The 23,778-nt window shown below is 37.6% G+C and overlaps 1 protein-coding gene across 1 annotated transcript in view; it reads left to right on the top strand.

Annotated features, from left to right (window-relative positions):
• ITGB6 (integrin subunit beta 6) overlaps positions 1–23,778 on the top strand; it is a 920,643-nt gene that overhangs the window by 472,405 nt on the left and 424,460 nt on the right. The window contains exons 7-8 of the mRNA XM_044074743.1: positions 17,010–17,171; positions 19,230–19,322. Coding sequence (XP_043930678.1) covers positions 17,010–17,171; positions 19,230–19,322 — 255 coding nt within the window. The remainder of the gene's footprint in view (positions 1–17,009; positions 17,172–19,229; positions 19,323–23,778) is intronic.

Genomic DNA, 23,778 nt, shown 5'->3' on the forward strand with positions numbered 1-23,778 from the left:
TTTGGGAACTTATGTGGACAGTGACCTAACTTTTGAACAACATGTGTCTATTGGTTAAAAGAATGGCAAAGGTGTTGCCAGAATTGACAGATATGGATCAATGTGGTTTTGTGGAGGGGAGGCAAACATTTAACAACATTAATAGAATAATGATGATCTAGAAGGAAGCAGAATATAAAAAATATCACTATTTTTGATGGGTCTTGATGCAGAGAAAGCATTCACTAGAGTAAGCTGGGATTTTATGAGTAGGGCAATGGAAGCATTTGCATTCCCTGATACAATAATAAGATTAATTAAGAGGGTATATGAGGGATCGGAGGTGAATGTTAATGTGGGGGGCAGGTGTCATCTCTGATAAGTTCTATCTAAATAGAAGAAACAGGCAGGGATGTCTTCTTTCCTCTTTGTTACTTGAGTTATATTTTTCTGGGAGGGGAAGACAACACGAGTCAAGTGGGATAAGCTGTTCCTTCCAACAGAACATGGTGGTTTGGGCCTACTTGATTTGAAGGGATATTTTAGAGCTACATAGTTAAGGCTATAGAACTAGGTGGTTTGGGCCTACCTGATTTGAAGGGATATTTTAGAGATACATAGTTAAGGCTTCTATACATAATTCAAGCAGAAAGTAGAAAAGGATGATGAAATGGGGGCAGCTGAAGAAATAAGGAGAGAGTGGGATTTTGGATTCAAGTCCTTAAAGAGAATAAGAGTAGCCTTATAGAATATTATATTCATAAACTAACAGAAAGTATTCCAAGAACTAAGACAATACAGGAATGAAGGAAGGAGATTCTACCTATAGGGATCACTGCAATAAGGTTACAGAGAATAGACAAGAGGAGGCAGGAATTTACTGGAGAAAATGGCAAAGGAAGGTATTGGGAGCAAATAATTTGAGTCAGAAAGGTAACAGAATGGGAAAAGGCTAAGAATACACATGGACTGCAGCCTAGAGACTGCCTTCCCTTTCAAGGACTGACATCAGGGTATAGGCAAAGAGAAAGAGACAGGGGGATCCTAAGTGAAAGACTAGCCCTGTTAGCATTTTTAGTTGAATCTAGAACAGAAGCTGCTGTTAAAAAGGGATGATTAATAAGGTATATAAATATTGCATGATAACTACCAGAGGAGGTTAGAAAAGATTTGTAAGAGACACTGGATAAGCAATTCATAAACAATGGGGGAATATATGTATGGCTCCCAAATATGCAACACAGTGTATATTATTTAGGATTTTTGCTTGTAAGTGTTTGCATAGGCATTTTTATATCCCAAGCAGACGTCAAAGAATTCTTTCCTCGGGTAGATTGCAAATGTTGGAGGTGTGATGGGGAAGAACAAGTTTTAGTTTTGGAAGTGTAATGAGTTGGCAGATTTTAAAAATCCCCTGCAGAATACTATGTCAGAAATACTGGGGGACCAAGTGGGTGCAACTAAGGATTTTTTTGATCTGGGATATAGGATCTGAATTGCCTAGGCACAGTAAGTTTAATTCTGGTGGCTGCCAAAAAGCATTTACTAGAAAATGGAAATCAAAATCTAAACAAACCATATTTGAAGTAGAGAACATAGCAATAGAGATAAAAGTACTGGAAGTGTGATCTTTAGAAAAAGGTAGGAGCAAATTGCATAGAAAAAATGGAATTGTGGGAACAATACATGCAGAATGTTTTGGAGGAGGAATGAGGTTTAAGAGAAGGCAGGAACTGAGTAAGTTATGTAGTGTTAGATTGACAATGACAGTGCAGAAGATTAAATGTGTTGCATGTTTATAACTGAGAATATGTCAACATGGTTTGTTTTCATTCATATAAACTTATGATTGCCTATGTCATAAGTGATAATTCAATAAAGATGATACATGCAAAAAATGTGTCTATTGTTGTAAGAAATTTAGTCTATGCTGCACACCTTATAAACCAAAGGGATGTGTCTAGATATAGGGATATCATTATCCCCTTTTAATCACCCCTCATTTGACCAACCATTGAATGTAATGCCCCCTTTGGCATGTATCTGTCCAGATATATGCAATAGGTAAAACTCCCACAGAGATACCTTACTGAAAGAATAAAAGGGCTAAACAACATGTCCTACTTGGACTGACTCAAAGCCCTGTCATTATACTCGGTATCCTACAGACTGTTAATATGTGGCCTTTGTCTGATGTGCAAGGTATCCTTGGACCCATTACTTCTGGATTTACTACACAAAAACAAGTCAAAGAGCATCAGAAATACTCTGTCTAGGGATCTAAACCTGTTCTGCAACATCAACAGAATGGTTTGTATGGACAGGTATATCTCACAGAGGATTCCACTGCTGGGATTCCCCAAACACATTAAACAAAGGTCAGAGGAAACTTCTGAATGGTTTATTCCATGCACGGGTCCCCTCATATTATCTATGGTATGATCATAGTTATTCTCATTAGGGGTAAAATATAATTATTGACAATGGGATAGGTAAGTCCAATCTATAACTAAATGGGACAGATTATTTTAAGCTCATAAAGGAAAATTGGCTTGCTTTAAATGGGCCACAAGGGAAGCTAGCCTAGTACTTACCTATGAACCTATGAACATTAGGATTGATTTTTAAGCCATACAATCCACTTATGCTGTACAGACAATGTTAAAACAAGCTAAAACTTGCATGTCTGCAGCTTAAGATGTTTGGCATTATTGGTCTTAATGTACCCATAAAAACTTAAAAAAATAAAAACTCATTGGTGTTGACAAGCCATGTAGCTAAAACAGTGGTACGTCCTTAGGGGGTCATTTGCATATATCCCATGGGTCTTCACTACAGGAGTTTTAAAGTATTACACGTTTAAGACTGTAGCACAGCCTGGTCTTCCTTGCGTTTTTTACTGAATGTTGGATTTACGCATAGAACTAACACTTCTACTTTATTTCTAATGTCTTGACAGTACTTTCAGAAATAATGGAACCTGTCAAAATGTTTGTAGTTATTAACAGATCTGCAAGGAGGAAGACAGTTAACAGAGGAAAATATGATGGAGCTAATCTAGGGCTACCCCTAAGACAAATATGCAGAAAATGCCTTCACTTTAGGCTGCGACAGCCATGTAGGAGGGTTGTAGAAGTGCTACATTAGTGAGTATTTAGTAATGCAACTGCTTGTTTAGTATGTACCGTGTTACTGTTTACTTAACAGCTGCCCATGTGTACTTACCAGCTGCCTGTTGAGTATGTACTGGAGCATCAGCCTGCTTTGTATGTGCTGCTTCAGTGCGTATCTACCAGCTACCTGTTGAGTATGAACTGATGCAGCTGCCTGCTCTGCATGTGCTGCATTAGTGCATACTTACCAGCTGCCTGTTGAGTATGCACTAATGCAGCTGCCTGCTCTGCATGTGCTGTATTAGTGCATACTTACCAGCTGCCTGTTGAGTATGCATTAATGCAGCTGCCTGCTCTGCATGTGCTGTATTAGTGCATACTTACCAGCTGCCTGTTGAGTATGCACTAATGCAGCTGCCTGCTCTGCATGTGCTGTATTAGTGCATACTTACCAGCTGCCTGTTGAGTATGCATTAATGCAGCTGCCTGCTCTGCATGTGCTGTATTAGTGCATACTTACCAGCTGCCTGTTGAGTATGCACTGATGCAGCTGCCTGCCCCACATGTGCTGCATTAGTACATACTTACCAGCTGCCTGTTGAGTATGCACTGATGCAGCTGCCTCCTCTGCATGTGCTATATTAGTGCGTACTTACCAGCTACCAGTTGAGTATGCACTGATGTAGCTGCCTGCTCTGCATGTGCTGCATTAGTGCATACTTACCAGCTGCCTGTTGAATACACACTAATGCAGCTGCCTGCTCCGCATGTTCTGCATTTGTACACACTTACCAGCTGCCTGTTTAGTACGCACATATTGCAGTATAATACGTAATGCAGCTGCCTGTTTAGAATGTGCTACATTAGTACATATTAAACAGGCAGTTGGAATTTTGCATGTATGTATATGAGCTACACAGAATAATGAACACTGATTGCACAGTTCAGAGATATGCTGTATACTACAGTTGTCTTCTAAAAGTGCTTTATAAAGTTAGGTGTGTTCACTGGACAGAAACCACTTCCACTACACAGAAACTAACATATACACATACACATACAAACACACACACACACACACACACACACACACACACACACACACACACACACACACACACACACACACACACACACACAAACACACTCATATACATGTATGCACACACACACACACACACACACACACACACACACACACACACTAAACAGATGCACATGTATATGCATGCGTGTGTGTCTATGTGTCTGTCTGTTTGACCAAACTATGGAGTCCCATAGTACAAAAAGATCATCTGAGCTGCCTAAGCGCCTCTGAAGAATACATGGGAAAGCCAGTTCTGGATATATAATCGGCAGTGTGCCATGCTTTGATTGATAAGTTTCAGCAAACTGCAGCTCACTGAAATGGCATGCATGATAATAACAAATAACTGAATTCTGGTTATTCGCATTGTAGTCAGAACTTCATCATTCTATGTCACAGGGCTGAGTATTACCTTGTTTCTTTTTTTTAATGCTTCTTGTGTTCACCTCCATCTGCTTACACTTTAGAGGTAAACTCCACAAGATTATCAATGTCAAGCAAAAATAATTACCTTATATCTATTTACTGGGTCTTCTGGATCATTTGTATTCTTTAAAACCCCTTAAAGTTGCAGAGTGAGAGCATTTACTGCTGCTTTAAGTGTAAACACATTAACAGTTGTACTGCCTGACTAAACACATAAGAAATCTGAAAGAGCAGTGCTTTACTGAAATATTTTAATGCTCCTTTACAGTGAACAGAGACCCAAACATTTGATGTGTATGAAATCATTGCACATGGATGGCCAGGGTATGGTGGGTGGAAGAAGACACAATTTCATAGTTCCACCTATTATCCAGTATGTGGCTTTGGAGTAGGGCACACTCCTGTGTTTAACTAAGAGCTCCAGACTTAGCTTATTATAACAATTATTGGAGTGGAAACTATTGTATCCAAAATAGGACACCAATGATTTTTTAGAAAAAGTAGGCATAACTAAATTGCAGTTTTGTCTTTTGTTGGAACTGGTACCTTACAATCATGGAGAAAATACTTTAAAATTTGAAAAAATAAATCTTTATTGCCATATTCTTAACTGTAGAAAAAGAATGGGATTCTATGCCTAGATGAGAAGGTACAGAGAATCAAACTTTTATGTACTTAATATATATCACCATACCAAATTGCAAACATATATACATTGTATGCAGTAGCTCCACAACGAAGCCTAATTTTTTGGCGTATCAAGACAAAAAAGTTTACAAGAATGCAGTTTCCTATACAAAAACATAGAATGGCTATATAATTCAAATGTCTATATTTGCTTATACACAAATGTTTATGTTGCCTCTAACTTAACTCATTTTCATGCAGTTTGTTATTGAAGTTCAACCAAATCAGGATTCATATGAATAGTACAATGATGTCATGTCCTATGAAGAGTACAATGATGTAATGTCCTGTAGTCATCACCTGCAGTTTTAGTTATCACCATAGTATGATATTAATTATGTAAGGCAGTGCCATTAAAATTAAACAGGAAACAGTATAGTGCCAGTATAGTGCCAGCAGCTAGTTCTAAAGTATCTAATGACTTAGCTTCACATAATACAGTATTCTTTATTTCTTTTTAGTTACTTTAAATGAATAACTAGGGCAGTAATTGAAGCTCATAGTTTCAGACAAATAAAACTCAAGGACATGCAGATAGCTTAAGCCATACTTTGCTTATCAGTAGAGCAAAAAAATCTCTTAATTTTAAACAAAATGTTTGTTTTACATTATCTGAGCTCAAAGACGCAAAGTTGATCCTAAAGGCCCGCGTGAAGAATCTGAAGAAAGGACCACTGGGATACTATTACCTGTGTGCACTAAAATATATTTACTACCATAACGTGACTAAATATTGATAAATGTGCAATATATATTATTAACTTATGGTCCAAAATTATCATTAAAGAGTCTGTAACCACAGTGTAATGAGTTTAAATCTTATTCATGTAACCTTTTCCTGCACACTGAGACTGTTGTAGCAGATTTAAGTACTATGGTTAATGGAGTCCATAATTTAGTAGTTCTGTCATAAAATGTCCTACATTTAATCTTAGTCTTAGCGATTTTAGTATAAAACAAGACACTGTTGTTATGAGTAGTAAGGCAGTGGCAATGATATACCAAACTGAAGTTGTCAGCAGCAGTACTAAAAGGCCTTAAATATTGTAATTAGATTTTACTGGGTTAAAATTCCATCTTTTGTCTTCATGATCTCAGATTCTCAGAAAGAAACTGCTTAAGGAACAGGAAATTTACCCAACCATCAGAGCAAATGTTCTTTGATTAACAGCTGTAAATAATATAAAAACAATCCAAAGCTTGTAATAACTACATGTTAAACTTCCATTTACAACATCCTGTAGCAATGTAGGTGGGCTTTTGGATTTATTACTTCTGCATTTTACTGTTTTACTTAAATTACTTTGTGGGTCAGAAAAAGAAAAACTTCCATAAGCTGGCCATATGCTTGACACTCCTGTTATATACATTTTTATTTTCTGTAGTACTGATGTCACTAGTAAGACCATCAGTTTGTCTTTTTCAAAGGTTTCAAGGTTTTTTTACTGGCCATCACTTGAAAATAATTTTAAGGTAAAGTTGAATGTTAGACTAGATAGCTAGACAGAGATAGAGATATATATGGTTCTCCTCTAAATGGTTGAACATTCTTAATGCAGCGATGAAAAACTGACATTAAGAAGTTCAAACACACAGAATATGGAATTCCCTAAATATCAAAATTACAAAAGATTGAGTGAGGAAAAGTATTTCCTCTCCTGATCTTCACACTAACCCCCCCATAACACTACCATAAAAATCATCTGAATAGTGGTAGTGGTGTGGGAAGGTTTTTATTAAGGTATAGTGCAGGGTTGGGGAAAGGGGCAGCATTAGGTTTAGCACCCATTACTAAGCTGGGCAGGGGGCTGTATACAGAGTGAGAATGTGTGTGTGTGTGTGTGTGTGTGTGTGTGTGTGTGTGTGTGTGTGTGTGTGTGTGTGTGTGTGTGTGTGTGTGTGTGTGTGTGCGTGTGTGCGTGTGTGCATGTGTGCGTGTGTGTCTGTGTGCGTGTGTGCGTGTGTGCGTGTGTGTGTGTTCTAGACATTATCTTAAGAAGGTGAAAAATTATATGGTGTTGCTTACTGTGATGGATCTGAAGTCTTCTTAAGACACTCAGTCTTGCTGGCTGGATTCTGCTAAAATCAAAGTCTGGTTATATTTGCATTCACAGTCTGTTGCATACAGAAACTTGCAAAATATACACTGATGAGAGAATATACTTTGCAGCATCAACTTAGAGCAGTAACAAATAAATTTTTATAATAAACCAGACCGACTAACGTTGCAGCTTAAAGTACTGTTCCACTTTACTTCTCATATAATACAGATGATGTGAGAGATACATTTACCTCGGGACAAATGTGTCCCTACCAATATCCCTAACATAACTGGATTAATACAGATCTTTATATACAATTTTAGTCATGCACATACATATACATTTCCTCTTGGTATTCTCTTTTGAAGAATTGCTCATCCTGTAGAAACAATACTGATTGTTGCAGATGCTGACGCAAACTGCTGACTTAATGATATTATTTTTCAGCTTTTCTGACAGTGTGAACAGCCTGTTTTTTGTCTTTAGTATTCTATTTGTATCTTTGTATAAGAACATCTGTTCTTGTACCAAATGCAGAAAAACATGTTTTTAAGGAAACACATTGTAACAGTATCATAAACCTGTCCTGTTGTTTAAGGAAACATATTGTGTCTATTATTTTTATATGCAGAAAAACATGTTTTTAAGGAAACAGGTTGTCATAGTGTTCTTTAAAAGCAGATTTTGCATTTTTGCTTTTGCATACATCCTGTTTGTAAGGAAAAAATGTCCATTCAGCAGATTCCTTATTTTCCAAGCCACAGTCATTTAGTATGGGTGCTAATCACATATTGCTAAACTCTATTTCTACATTTAAGCAAGCTTTATCTTATACTTTATGTTGCATATTTGTAGCAAAGTTACTTTCAACCTTAGTATATTGTTGAGCACACTCTAACAATTCCCTTTTTTTTATTTTCAACCAGGGAAATAAATTCAGCATTATTTGATAATACTTTTTCATTATGACAATTAACAACAGTAACTTGACTAGCTTTTACTAAACAGACTTTAATAACTTTAATACATGTAAATAATATGCAACCAAGCATTACAATAACAATAAAAGAAATTAAAAATACAGTGATTTTTCCTGTCCATCCTGTAAATAGATTACTAAACCATTCACTCCAATGATCATTCCAGTTTTTTCTAGCATGTCGAGACACTTGTGCAATCACTTCTAAATGTGCTTTTACAGATTCTGTTTTGTCTGGAATAAATGTACAACATTGTTCTCCTATTAATGCACATGTACCCCCTTATGATGCTAATATGTAATCTAATGCCATTCGATTTTGCAAAACCATAGTTCATATAGCTGTCATTTCGACAGTAATGTCAAGGACTGCATTGAAAGTGGCATTTGCCAATACCTCAACTAGTTTAGCTAGTTTTCTCAGCTCCCAGATGGCTTTTGCAGCCCCGTACCTAGGGAAAATACCTGCTCCAGAGATTATGTCATCTCCTAAATCCATATATTTTAATTTAATATAAGCAACATTTTGATGATATATACGTGATGTATCTAAGGTATCTACTGGGTTTTCTGGACTTTCAATCACAGATAATATATCCCTTTTCTTTTTTGCATTTCTAATGCTTCCTTTTGGTAACACTTTTACATGATGCATTGCTGGTACCACTAATCCTGTATAACAGGTGCCATCCCATCCCTTTGGTAACCATTTATAAGCATATTTACCACAGATGTAATATAACCCATCTGATAGAACAACACTGCTATTTACCAGACTGCCATTTACTTGCCCCATAGTAGGAGTTTTATCATGTACAACTGTAAAGTTTTTATCTGTTTTACTTCGCCAACATGTAATATTGGTTTTACACTCATTTTTATCATTTTGTGAAAAATGAAATACTGCTGTGTCACTTAATATTAACTGACCCTTAATTGGTATTAAAATAGGAAAACCATGAGAAAATACTCCACGTACTGGTATGTGGTTGTGAAAATTTATCATTTCAGTTGTTTGAATACAATTGCTATTACCCACTGGAACAGTTCCATTTTGTTGAAAACATATGATCCCCTGCACTATTGCAGATAACTGTACTCTTGCTTTACGTAATTGTACATATATAACCTGATCTCCTGTTTCATTTATTAATACCCTCCAACTACTAAGAGAATTTAGTGGAATAGGTATTAGAGGCATTACCCCTGTTATTTTGGTAGTAAACTACAAACCCAACAATTAGAAACATTCATGCTTTTTGCATACCAACATTGCCTTGCCAAAAAAGTGCTAAATGGTGGTGACCAATCTTGTTCATTTTTCCACATTTCTTTACTCTCTCTCTTATGTAACTTTACAGTTTGATTAACAGGTTGTATGTATAATTTAATACTAAGCAATACAATAATAGTTAGTATGATAGCTATTTTCAATTTAAAAAAACATCCTTTAAATAGAAATTCCATTGTTGAATCATTTTGCCTTTGGTCATCCGAAACTGGATTTCCAAAAGGATGCACTTTAAAACATGTCAATTTCATTATGGTCTTCTCTGTTGGAAACCTACAAGAGAATACATTTAATCAGATTTACATTGCTCACTATTTTTGATCATTCTTAGTTGATCTTTATGTACCAACATTGTTCTATTTTTCTTTTTTCCTTTGATTTTGTACACTAATGGTCCAATTTGTTCCACTACTTAAAAAGGGCCTTGCCAATTGCTAGCCCATGGTCCTTCCATTTGGTATGTTTTTACCAATACTTTGGTTCCACAGGAAAGGTTTTCTTCAGCTGGTAATATTGGCACCTTTTTCCATAGATGGAATGCTTGCTCCCTTGCATTATAGTCACATATACTAGTAAGTTGTTTTAGCCATTCCTGATGTTTGCTGATTTCTAGCATGGGCTTACCATTAAGTAAATCTGGGTCAAATGGTAATTGTATGGGCATTTTGCAGCCTGTCATTATTTCATACAGGGAAATACCTATTTTGCTGTTTGGTGTTGCTCAAATACCCATTAAAATACCAGGCAGATGATGTACCCATGTATTGCCCTTTTCCAAGCATGCCTTTTTTAGACATTCTTTTAACGTCCGATTCATATGTTCTACAATGCCATTAGATTGTGGATGGTATGGTACATGAAACCTTTGCTGTATGCCTAACAAATTACACATTTGTTTAATGAGATCACTTATAAACTGTGGGCCATTGTCTGACTCTATGACCCGTGGCCATCCCCAATGACAGAAAATATTTTTCCATAAGGCTTCTGCTGTTGACTTTGCTGTCATGGTTTTGGTAGGAATTGTTTCTACCCATTTTGAAAAGACGTCCACTACTACTAGTAGATACCTGTACCCTCCCTTTGTTGTTGGTAATGGACCTGCATAATCTATTTGAACTGCATACCATAGCGCATCTGCTGGCTGTACTCGATGTAACCGAGGCCTTTTGCTTTTAGCATTCACCTGCAGACAGATTAAACATTCTTCTACAATTAGCTTGCCGACCTTTTTTATATTTGGGTTCCAATACTTTTCTTTTACAACTGCCCATAACTTATCAGTTTCTATATGGCCCAGTATTTGGTGATTTAACTTGACCAACTAGCGTACCAACTGAAATGGTACATAGGGCAACTGTAACCCTTTGGAGGTGGTGTATGCATAGTACTCCTTTGGTGGCATACCTGCTAATCTGTATTGATTGGTTTCTTCTTTTATGCCCTGTTGTTTTTGTATATTTACAAGGTCTTTTTCTATTGACTCTTCATCTAACTCTTTTAAGACACTAACTTCTACACTGGCATACTCATATTCTGGAAGTTATTTTCCATTTTGTGCTGCTTGTTTTGCCAAAGTATCAGCTAACGCATTTAATCTGTAAGTTTCACTGGTTGGCTTTTGATGTGCTTATACTTTTAAGATGCTATACTGTCCTTGTTATTTCGACATTGTTATAACTTTATATATGTCTTCTAATACTTCAGCATGCCATAATGGTTTACCTACACTATCCACAAATCCTCGCCTTACCCAGGTTTCCATATGCAGTCTTAAAGAATTTACTACGTATGCACTATCTGAAAAAATGTTAACAGGATTGTAATACTTTAGCACATACAGTACTGCCTCCAGTTCAACTCTTTAAGCTGACATATGCCCTGGTAACTTGATTAGTTCAGGAGAACCCAGCTGTGGATTCTCTGGAACTATGGCAAATCCTGTCCAGTATCTGCCTTGGTCCCAATATCATGCTCCATCCACAAAGATGGATGGCTTAAAGTGATCAAAATCAGATGCTAAAAATTGCACATCAGATGACATTATATTTTCTAAACAGTTATGCTGTTTTCCTTCATATCCCATGTGGTTTGACAAATAGTATTTGTCCCCTGTCTGTATAGTAACAGTTTTCATTCCAAAAAGTGCCATCCATTTTGCAAAGACTGCCTGACTAATACCATCTGTAATTTTATTCATTTCAAAACTGTCTATCAGAGCTTTTACTGCTTGATATGGTGTTTGTACTATAATGCTGGAAAATACAGTCAAATATTCAGTTGGTTTAATACCCCAGTAAATGGTTAATAATTGCTGTATACATGGATGGTAGCCCAGTTCCACTGGAGTCATCTTCCTGCTAAAGAAAGTGACTGGGCATAATGTTTTTTCCATTCTGTTGTTGCTAGCATGTGGCCATTCCTGTAGTAGTACCACAGACAGTGTTTTTTTTTCCTGCTGCTGCTTGTAGCACAAACGGTAACCTAGGTGTGGTTGCTATTAATTCTGTAGCTTGTGCTAGTTTTACTTTTATTTGTGAAAATGCCTCCTCTTCATGAGATCCCCACTCTAATAAAATGGAGTTCTTTTGTTCCTGTAACATTTTGTATAGGGGAGCAGCCACGATTGCATAATCCTCTATAAATTCCCTATTGTAATTCATGATTCGCATGAATTTATGTAAGTCGGCTATAGCCAGTGGCTTTGCCATTTGTAAAATGCCTTGTACACGTATAGGGTAAGGAGACCTTCCTGTTGGCTTTATAATAGTACCTAGAAACTTAACTTTTTGTGTCATAAACTGCATTTTTTTCACTTTTAACCTTAAACCCTGCTTGCTGTAGAGTATGAAAAACTCTCTTAAGAAGCCGTACATGCTCCTTTACTGTTTCTGACTGAATTAAAATATCATCAGTGTAACGTATTACTGAATCATCCTTTTCCAAATGTTGTAGAATGGATCCTACTGTCTGATGAAAAATAACTGGACTGGTTTGAAACCTTTGTGGTAATCTTGTCATGACATATTGCTGGTTTTTAAATATAAAGGCAAATCTTGGCCAATCTTTTTTCCTGAGTGGTACTGCAAAAAAGCCATTTTCTAAATCTATTACTGTAAACCACTTATTTTGTGGCTTAATATGTGCAGCCAACTCTGGGACTCCTGGAATCAAATGTGCTCTAGGAGTAGTATATTGATTAACCTTCCATAAATCAATAACAAGATGATAACTACCATCTTTTTTCTTAACTGGCCAGACTGGTGAATTTGTAGGACTGTTGCCCTTCAGTATAATCCCTTCTTTATCACATTCTGCAATACACTTTTCCACATGTTCTTCTGCATCCCTAGGAATGTTGTTTTTGAAAAGGTGGTATATAGTTCTGATCACTTCCTACCCCTACTGGGCTTTCTAGTTTCCCACAATCACTGGGACCCTTGGACCACATATTTGGGAATTGCTGTTGTAAATGATTCCATACATCCTCACTATCTGTATTTGCATAGCCTGTAGGCTTTTCAGGTTTGTCAGGTAGAGAGATTGCATAGCAACCTATACTTTGCTCTTCCTCTCTTTGTTGTTTGTCTCCCATCCACAGAATTTCATTAGGTAAATCAATTACTATGCCTAAAGGCCCTAGAATGTCCTTACCAATAATGGTATTTGAACAAGATGGATGCATTAAAAATGCACCCTTCCATGTCTGTCCCTCTTGACTAAACTTTATGTCCACATTTTGGCTACTCACTGCATAGCATCCTGTGCCATTAAATGTTGAAATGCAAACCTTTTTTATAGGATTTGCTGGTAACTGTCTGTTTGTGACAGATACTGCTGCTCCTGTGTCTATTAAGACATTTTTCCACAGTGACCCCTCTACCCAAATATCAATCAGTGGTCGTCCATCTCGATCCTTTTTAAAGGTAGTCAGGAAAGATACCAGAGTGGGGGGGGGGCACATCCCTATTGTAAGGAAATCCACTCATCCTCTCCTTTATTATCAAATGCAATATGACACACCTCATGTTTTTGCTTGTCATCTTCCTCTGTGTCTGAACGATCTACATATTTAGGTTTTTCAATCTCTTTTTTTTAACTGTTGCCTAGCTATTCCTTCTGCCTGTTCTATCCAATGTTTCTGATTTACAGGCGAAGTTGTTTGAAAATCTACAGGGCATACTTCCCCTTTTCCTGTATATTGATGGCTCTTATAACTCTCTTTACCAGCATTGTAAGGTTTTTGTACATAATCCTGCTTTTCTGACTTTTCTTGTAAATGTGTTTGCTCTCTTTTTGGAAACACCCCCTGTTCTTCCTTCTTTTTGCGCAAGGCTTTGTAATGATCACAATTTTGCTTAACATGTCCTATTTTTTACAAAAGAAGCATGTTGGTGCCTTTTGCTCATTACCTGTGCTTAATCCTGATACTACAGACATAGAGGCAGGAGCTGGTGGTGCTGACGCAGCTCTTTCTGCTGGTGGTTGGTCACGCCACCTTTGCCTTCCCCTGTTTTTTACCTCACCAATTACTTCAAATAGCTCACTATTATCTTCAAATGCAAAGATATGATGCGAGTATAATGTCCCATCATCAGCCATAGTCCGTCCCCTCATTAGTTTTTGTACCAAATCAGTGAGGACATCAGAATTTTCTTCATAGATACATTTAATATCCCATGGAACCCCTTTGACTTGTTCTAAGAAGCAATGTATTAACTGTTTTTGTATGTCTCTTTTTCCCATGTCTCTGTCTGTTTTTTTTTGATATATGATTTGAAATGCAAGTCTGAAATGTTCACTTTGTTCCATTAATTTATCTGTGGTAGTAATTTTAAAATATCTAATAATTTGGCTGTGAGAGGCTGCCCTTGTGTAAATGCCATTAAAATGGTTGTCACACATCCTACTTTAGTGTTTAACTGATAATCATCTTGTTTTAATTGAATGAAAGTTTTAAAACATTTGGGAATGAAAATCCAGAAACATCTAAGTAATGCATCTGTCCATAAATAAGATCCTGCTGTGTATGCCACCCATTCTTCAAATGCAAGCATGTTATAAAATATGCCTTTTTTTATCATTCCATTGTGGTAAGCTCTGTAATAATCTAGACTGTGTATATAAATCTGTAGTGGTTCCCTGTCCCTGTACTATAATTTGGACTGGTTTTGTGTTTTTTAACTCTTCCTTAAGATGGGATATCAAAATAGTATTTTGGAGGTTAGTCTCTGTTAATTCATCTAATTCTTCTTCCTTTTCCTTCAGACTCTGGTTTAAGGTCTGCCATTTCTACCTGTAAGTGTTTAAGGGAGGTATGATACCTGTTATTAGATTCCTCTGTTGACTGCAGGGCTCCTATGCACTTTTGACAGAGATCTTGTATGTCATTTCTGAACATTTTAAACTCACTTTGTTTTTCTTTTAAAAATGTATTAAATTCTTCTGTCAATGTATCATAAGCTTTATTTCTGTCCTCATCTGTATGTGTAGCCATGGCATCATTCCATGCTTGTACATAATTTTTAAAGGGAGTTACAAGATCTACAGGGGACTCTGTCAATAAAAGATTTGATTGCTATTGTAATTCAGAGATTAATGTACTGACAGGACATAACTGCTTTAGATCTGGATATAATGAAAACTGTGTACCCTTAATTAATTCTTTATCAAGAACAGATCTGTCTGCACAGTCTATTTTTTTAGCAATATCATGCAATACTTTTTTATGGCATAATACACAAAATGCAGTTTCTCTTGAATCACACAATAAATATTTACTATGATATACTTTATTTTTTTGTTGCAAATACCAATCAAATGTTACAATCCACTTACTTGCCTATATGTCATCTTGCCCTAATAAGGTTTTACACTTAGTAATGTGTTGTGTATACCAACATTGCAATTTACTCCATATTTTATCTGGTTGTTCTGCTGCATTAAGAGTAAAACTTGGCTTACATTTGCTGGAATTCTGCCTGATAGCATCCATACTAAAAATGTGACACAGAAAAAAGTCTTACCAGTGAGCAAGAAAACAGGTGATCAGGCTGTTGTTGCAGATGGCTGGAAATTTTTGAAAGTCATTCAAGAAGCTGATGATGCACAGCAGGCAGCGGACTGCTGTACAAAGTAGATATCCCCCTTTTCTTGTAGAATTTATGGCACTGTGACTTGAACTTCAGTCTCACTCCAGATGTAGACATCTAAAAAACTTTACTACTGCAACCCCGTATTATCAGCTGTATTATCACATGACCAATGTGAGGAATGATGGTGTGCATCTTTAAAATATACATCTGGTGTTAGGAGCACATTCCCCTGTGACAGAGCAAGTAGCTGAAAAGGGCATTGCTGTAAACAACTTTCTATTTTTCTCTGTATGAGAAATTCAGCTTTGTACATGAACACTAAAAGCACTCAAGTCCCAAGCTTTTAGAGACCACTATGTCAAAGACAGGGACTGAATACATTGTAGCACATGTAAGTTGCTGCTTTCAGAAACCACTATTTCAAAGACAGGGACTGAATACAATGTAGCACATGTAAGTTGCTGCTTTCAGAAACCACTATCTCAAAGACAGGGACTGAATACTTTGTAGCACATGTAAACTGCTTCTCTTCTTTGAACTGAAATACGAATTCAGGCAAGCAGCCATGGGAAGGCAAAGGGACGATGATTTTAGGGTTAGGAAGCAGGACTATAATATTTTAGGGTTTAGGACACCGGAAGGGAGTTTTAGGTTTGGGGATTAGGAAGGAAGTTTTAGAGTTAGGGAGATGGAGTGCAGCATTAGTGTTAAGGAGCAATCAGGGAATTTAGGTTTACAGACAGGATTGGAGTTTTAGATTTAGGGAGCGATCGAGGACTTTAGGATTAGGGAAGGAGAGTAGAGGTTTAGGGTAAGGGACCAGGGATTCCAGTTGGGAAATAGTGAGAGTTTTAGGGTTAGAGTTGTGGTTCTTGTAGTGCTATACAGCTTTATAGGGTCAAGTGTTGAGAGAGCTATATAGAAATAGGAGGCTGGGATAGTTGGAGTTAGAGCCCTTGCTTATTCAAGTAAGTGGCAGAGAGCCAGTGTATTGCAAACTACTAGTGCATGAGCTTCTGCAGTAAACCCACTTAGTACCACAGAGTATTAATATGACATATGAAAATACATGAAAATATATTAAACTTCTCATGTAGGTGTGCCAGGATGGGACTGGAGATGAGATGTAGAAACGTGACAGCAAATAAAGGAAAATGTTTGTTGTACATCTCATATATTGATACATTTTTATTTGCAATGGATATTTTTAATTTTTAATAAAGTTGCCATTATTTACATAAATTTATAATTAATATATTTGTAAATAAAATCATTGCTAATTGCTAATATGATTATTATTCTCATTGTAGGAAAAAATTGGCTGGAGAAATGACTCGATGCATTTATTGTTGTTTGTAAGTGATGCAGGTTTCCATTTTGGAATGGACAGCAAACTGGCTGGAATTGTCATTCCAAACGACGGAGAGTGCCACTTGGATGAAAACAATGAGTACTCCAAATCTACTGTGATGGTAATTTGTCCATTCATTTTGATGAAGCCTTATATTTTGCATGTCATATGTATGTGTGTGTGTGTGTGTGTGTGTGTGTGTGTGTGTGTGTGTGTGTAAATATATGTATATATATATATATATATATATATATATATATATATAGATAGATAGATAGATACATTGAAATGTGTTAAATGTTTTGTTTCTTTAAAATATGGCTGAAGATGATATAAATTATAATTCAAAAAACTCTCTAGTCTTGGTCCTTTGCCTGATGCATATGCAAACACAGATAAATACGTCAGTGTACATAGTACACCAAAAGGTAACACAACACCAGCCTATTTAGGTAGTACAAGATTATTACTCCTGTAGAGTCTGTTAATACCAGAATAATCCTGGAATATGTATAGCGCATCATTTCATACAGCAAACAAGATAATATATGAGATGAAAACCAATGCCTTCCTTATTCACAGAATAATAAATAAGGTGCATTACAAGTTTAGGAGCTCATTTAATTGGATCTGGCATCACAGCAGCTCTGTTGTCAGTACTTGTAAATTGTATCTCAAATCGATATATTTTCAGAATATATGTGTACCTCTCAACTGCCAATATTTAAGCAGAATTTCCATATTCTTGCTTCAAACTTTTGCTCTGTTGCTTAAAAAATTGTCATTTTCTGGCTAATTGCTGAGGACAGAAGATATTAAATAATTATACACATTTGAGTTTCAGACTTTATATCTTTCAGGAACTGCATGGTTACACAAACCTATTATAGTAACTTTCTAAGTTTACAAGAGCAATAATCTGTGCCTATATTTGGGCCTTTGCTCCTCCATTACAGATTTCTTACACTAAGAGGTTGAGAGGTATGATGCACTCAGGTTCATCGGATTCAAAACACGTGACACTAATACAATGCATTTTTGACCCCCTGCAACCCCCTCTGTGAGCGATATTACCCCCACACCCCCATTACTTTATTATTTTCATTGTTGCTGCACCTTACAAAAAGAGTAATCACTGACAGGCAGTGTAACACCTGCCTCTCTCTCTTTGTCCCAGGTGCAATGACTTCAAACCACCCACAAGTCATTATCCTGTAAGTATTCTTCATCTCACTTTGTTGACATGCCAGTAAAGAAACATGAGCAAATGACATCACAAACAATTAGCTGTAACTCAAACTTGGGTGATTTCAACAAGTGACTATAATCCTAAAATGCATATATTAAAGCAAAAGACATTGATTTTATTTATTCTTTTGCTAACTGTGCATGTGGGGGGGCTGGTCCTTAAACTCTTTTCGGCCATGAAAATAACAGTGGCAGTGTATAAATACAGCTAATCATCAGAAGTCACACAGATTTTACATAAAGTTTCACAACATTAACAGGGTGCAACAGAGATATTTAAATACAATGCAATGCAGTAGAATTTTGAATTTTAAGCCACACAACAAATTGAAAGTAATAAAGAGAAAAAGCTTAAAATACTTCAGCACAACAGTACACCATCAAAGGTAACTTTGTGCCTAATATATTACACACTACATAGGGTGACTGTTTGGACTATAGTACAATTTTACTGAGATAAGAAATCTAGTGATGGATTTGGAGTGATACTTTTCTTGTTCCAGTGAAGGATGGGACGTCTGTATACTTTCGATGTTACAATGCAGAATGTTAAGTTTTTATATTTAAAATTTAGCAAAATTCATAATAGCAAAATGGAATATTTGGATGGAACTGGATTAGACTGATAACAGTCAAAGCATTATAAAGATTATAAAATACACCTTTTATTGTGTATTTAATGTTTATAAGCAGAACTGTAAAATACTTCTGGAGTTCTGCATAAGTTTATAGACATATGTACATACTTAACACATTTTCAAGTAATCATTACACTAGCTTGTGTTCTAATGGCACACTAATAAATGAATGCTTGGTATCACTGCGTAGGTATTTCTTGCATATTTTGTGTAATTTACTAAATACTCTGATAGTAATGTTTACTAGACATATTGTATATATACATTCTAGAGAAGTAATTTTTGTTTTGCAGGAGTACCCTTCACTTGGACAACTAATAGATAAACTTGTGGAAAACAATATTTTATTAATTTTTGCTGTAAAGAAGGAATTACAATTGTATCAGGTAAGCCATACTAATTAGCCTAATTATAAACTTCACTGTCATTTGAAATTATTTTTTCATGTTTAATTTATTGTATTTTTAAAATGTATTTTATAATGTATGACAGGAATATACTGTGATGCAAGTAAAGAGTTTTATATCAGACCACGGAAAATAATGCATTTGCTTTTAATTTTGTTCAGGTTTTTGCTTTGTTAATGGTTATGCATTTGATTCATTTTTTTGTTTGTGTTCAGTCTGGCATACTACTGGTGCTTCAAAAATTAACCAACTTGTATCAGCTTAAAAAATAGGGATCATATACCTAGTATGCCAGAAACTGTATGTCAGTGCTCCAAAGTGGCATAACCATAATTTTTAACTTTGGCATAACCACAGTTTTTAAATTTGGCAATAAAGCTTCACTGCAGGTTTTGGGCTACCTGGTCATTTTTACTATTATTGAAGTTTTTTTGTACCAGTTCCTGAGTTCTGCTTGGTTTTCTGTCCTCCAAATTAACTCTTCAAATGGTTTGCAAAACAGCTTTGCACAGTCCAGACACAGCTGTTTCTGTCAGTTCCCTTTCTGTTCTCTGTTGTGTGTTTATTGCCTTGCCTTACTTCAACCATCACCAACTATTACTCTTTTTCCATTTATTTATCTATCCTTGTTAATTGGGTTTGTCCCACAGATGCCATGGGATCTTTTACATTCACCTGAGCTATCACCAACTCAAGCAGATGGGACCTCTGTTTAACATCTCATCCAAAGGGCAGCACAGTCCAGAGTGAAGAAACCCTGCTCATGCTGCACTGTAGTATCAGTAACCCTGTGTATGCTGCACTGTAGTATCAGTAACCCTGCTCATGCTGCACTGTAGTATCAGTAACCCTGCATATGCTGCACTGTAATATCAGTAACCCGGAATATACTGCACTGTAGTATTAGTAACCCTGCTCATGCTGCATTGTAGTATCAGTAACCCTGCTCATGCTGCACTGTAGTATCAGTGATCCTGCATTTGTTGCACTGTAGTATCAGTAACCCTGCTCATGCTACAGTATAGTATCAGTAGCCCTGTTCATGTTGCACTGTAGTATCAGTAACCCTGTGTATGCTGCACTGTAGTATCAGTAACCCTGCTCATGCTGTACTGTAGTATCATTAACCCTACTCATGCTGCACTGTAGTATCAGTAACCCTGTGTATGTTGCACTGTAGTATCAGTAACCCTGCTCATGCTGCACTGTAGTATCAGTAACCCTGCATATGCTGCACTGTAGTATCAGTAACCCTGCATATGCTACACTGTAGTATCAGTAACCCTGCTCATGCTGCACTGTAGTTTCAGTAACCCTGCACATGCTGCACTGTAGTATCAGTAACCCTGCGTATGCTGCACTGTAGTATCAGTAACCCTGCTCATGCTGCACTGTAGTATCAGTAACCCTGCATATGCTGCACTGTAGTATCAGTAACCCTGCTCATGCTGCACTGTAGTATCAGTAACCCTGCATATGCTGCACTGTAGTATCAGTAACCCTGCATATGCTGCACTGTAGTATCAGTAACCCTGCTCATGCTGCACTGTAGTTTCAGTAACCCTGCTCATGCTGCACTGTAGTATCAGTAATCCTGCATATGCTGCACTGTAGTATCAGTAACCCTGCTCATGCTGCAGTATAGTATCAGTAGCCTTGTTCATGCTGCACTATAGTATCAGTAACCCTGTGTATGCTGCACTGTAGTATCAGTAACCCTGCTCATGCTGTACTGCAGTATCATTACACTACTCATGCTGCACTGTAGTATCAGTAACTCTGCGTATGCTGCACTGTAGTATCAGTAACCATGCGTATGCTGCACTGTAGTATCAGTAACCCTTCTCATGCTGCACTGTAGTATCAGTAACCCTGCATATGCTGCACTGTAGTATCAGTAACCCTGCTCATGCTACACTGTAGTTTCAGTAACCCTGCTCATGCTGCACTGTAGTATCAGTAACCTGCATATGCTGCACTGTAGTATCAGTAACCCTTCTCATGCTGCAGTATAGTATCAGTAGCCCTGTTCATGCTGCACTGTAGTATCAGTAACCCTGTGTATGCTGCACTGTAGTATCAGTAACCCTGCTCATGATGTACTGTAGTATCATTAACCCTGGTCATCCTGCACTGTAGTATCAGTAACCCTGCGTATGCTGCACCGTAGTATCAGTAACCCTTCTCATGCTGCACTGTAGTATCAGTAACCCTGCATATGCTGCACTGTAGTATCAGTAACCCTGCTCATGCTACACTGTAGTTTCAGTAACCCTGCTCATGCTGCACTGTAGTATCAGTAACCCTGCATGTGCTGCACTGTAGTATCAGTAACCCTGCTCATGCTGCAGTATAGTATCAGTAGCCTTGTTCATGCTGCCCTATATTATCAGTAACCCTGTTTATGCTGCACTGTAGTATCAGTAACCCTGCTCATGCTGTACTGCAGTATCATTACACTACTCATGCTGCACTGTAGTATCAGTAACCCTGCATATGTTGCGCTGTAGTATCAGTAACCCTGCATATGCTGCACTGTAGTATCAGTAACCCTGCTCATGCTGCACTGTAGTATCAGTAACCCTGTGCATGCTGCACTGTAGTATCAGTAACCCTGCATATGCTGCACTGTAGTATCAGTAACCCTGCATATGCTACACTGTAGTATCAGTAACCCTGCCCATGCTGCAGTATAGTATCAGTAGCCCTGTTCATGCTGCACTGTAGTATCAGTAACCCTGTGTATGCTGCACTGTAGTATCAGTAACCCTGCTCATGATGTACTGTAGTATCATTAACCCTGGTCATCCTGCACTGTAGTATCAGTAACCCTGCATATGCTGCACTGTAGTATCAGTAACCATTCTCATGCTGCACTGTAGTATCAGTAACCATTCTCATGCTGCACTGTAGTATCAGTAACCTGCATATGCTGCACTGTAGTATCAGTAACCTGCATATGCTGCACTGTAGTATCAGTAACCCTGCTCATGCTGCACTGTAGTATCAGTAACCCTGCATATGCTGCACTGTAGTATCAGTAACCCTGCATATGCTACACTGTAGTATCAGTGATCCTGCATTTGTTGCACTGTAGTATCAGTAACCCTGCTCATGCTACAGTATAGTATCAGTAGCCCTGTTCATGTTGCACTGTAGTATCAGTAACCCTGTGTATGCTGCACTGTAGTATCAGTAACCCTGCTCATGCTGTACTGTAGTATCATTAACCCTACTCATGCTGCACTGTAGTATCAGTAACCCTGTGTATGTTGCACTGTAGTATCAGTAACCCTGCTCATGCTGCACTGTAGTATCAGTAACCCTGCATATGCTGCACTGTAGTATCAGTAACCCTGCATATGCTACACTGTAGTATCAGTAACCCTGCTCATGCTGCACTGTAGTTTCAGTAACCCTGCACATGCTGCACTGTAGTATCAGTAACCCTGCGTATGCTGCACTGTAGTATCAGTAACCCTGCTCATGCTGCACTGTAGTATCAGTAACCCTGCATATGCTGCACTGTAGTATCAGTAACCCTGCTCATGCTGCACTGTAGTATCAGTAACCCTGCATATGCTGCACTGTAGTATCAGTAACCCTGCATATGCTGCACTGTAGTATCAGTAACCCTGCTCATGCTGCACTGTAGTTTCAGTAACCCTGCTCATGCTGCACTGTAGTATCAGTAATCCTGCATATGCTGCACTGTAGTATCAGTAACCCTGCTCATGCTGCAGTATAGTATCAGTAGCCTTGTTCATGCTGCACTATAGTATCAGTAACCCTGTGTATGCTGCACTGTAGTATCAGTAACCCTGCTCATGCTGTACTGCAGTATCATTACACTACTCATGCTGCACTGTAGTATCAGTAACTCTGCGTATGCTGCACTGTAGTATCAGTAACCATGCGTATGCTGCACTGTAGTATCAGTAACCCTTCTCATGCTGCACTGTAGTATCAGTAACCCTGCATATGCTGCACTGTAGTATCAGTAACCCTGCTCATGCTGCACTGTAGTTTCAGTAACCCTGCTCATGCTGCACTGTAGTATCAGTAACCTGCATATGCTGCACTGTAGTATCAGTAACCCTGCTCATGCTGCAGTATAGTATCAGTAGCCCTGTTCATGCTGCACTGTAGTATCAGTAACCCTGTGTATGCTGCACTGTAGTATCAGTAACCCTGCTCATGATGTACTGTAGTATCATTAACCCTGGTCATCCTGCACTGTAGTATCAGTAACCCTGCGTATGCTGCACCGTAGTATCAGTAACCCTTCTCATGCTGCACTGTAGTATCAGTAACCCTGCATATGCTGCACTGTAGTATTAGTAACCCTGCTCATGCTACACTGTAGTTTCAGTAACCCTGCTCATGCTGCACTGTAGTATCAGTAACCCTGCATGTGCTGCACTGTAGTATCAGT

The sequence above is a fragment of the Protopterus annectens genome, chromosome 6.part0 (assembly GCF_019279795.1).
Source record: "Protopterus annectens isolate FY-2018-M chromosome 6.part0, PAN1.0, whole genome shotgun sequence".
NCBI classification, from domain to species: Eukaryota; Metazoa; Chordata; order Ceratodontiformes; family Protopteridae; genus Protopterus; species Protopterus annectens.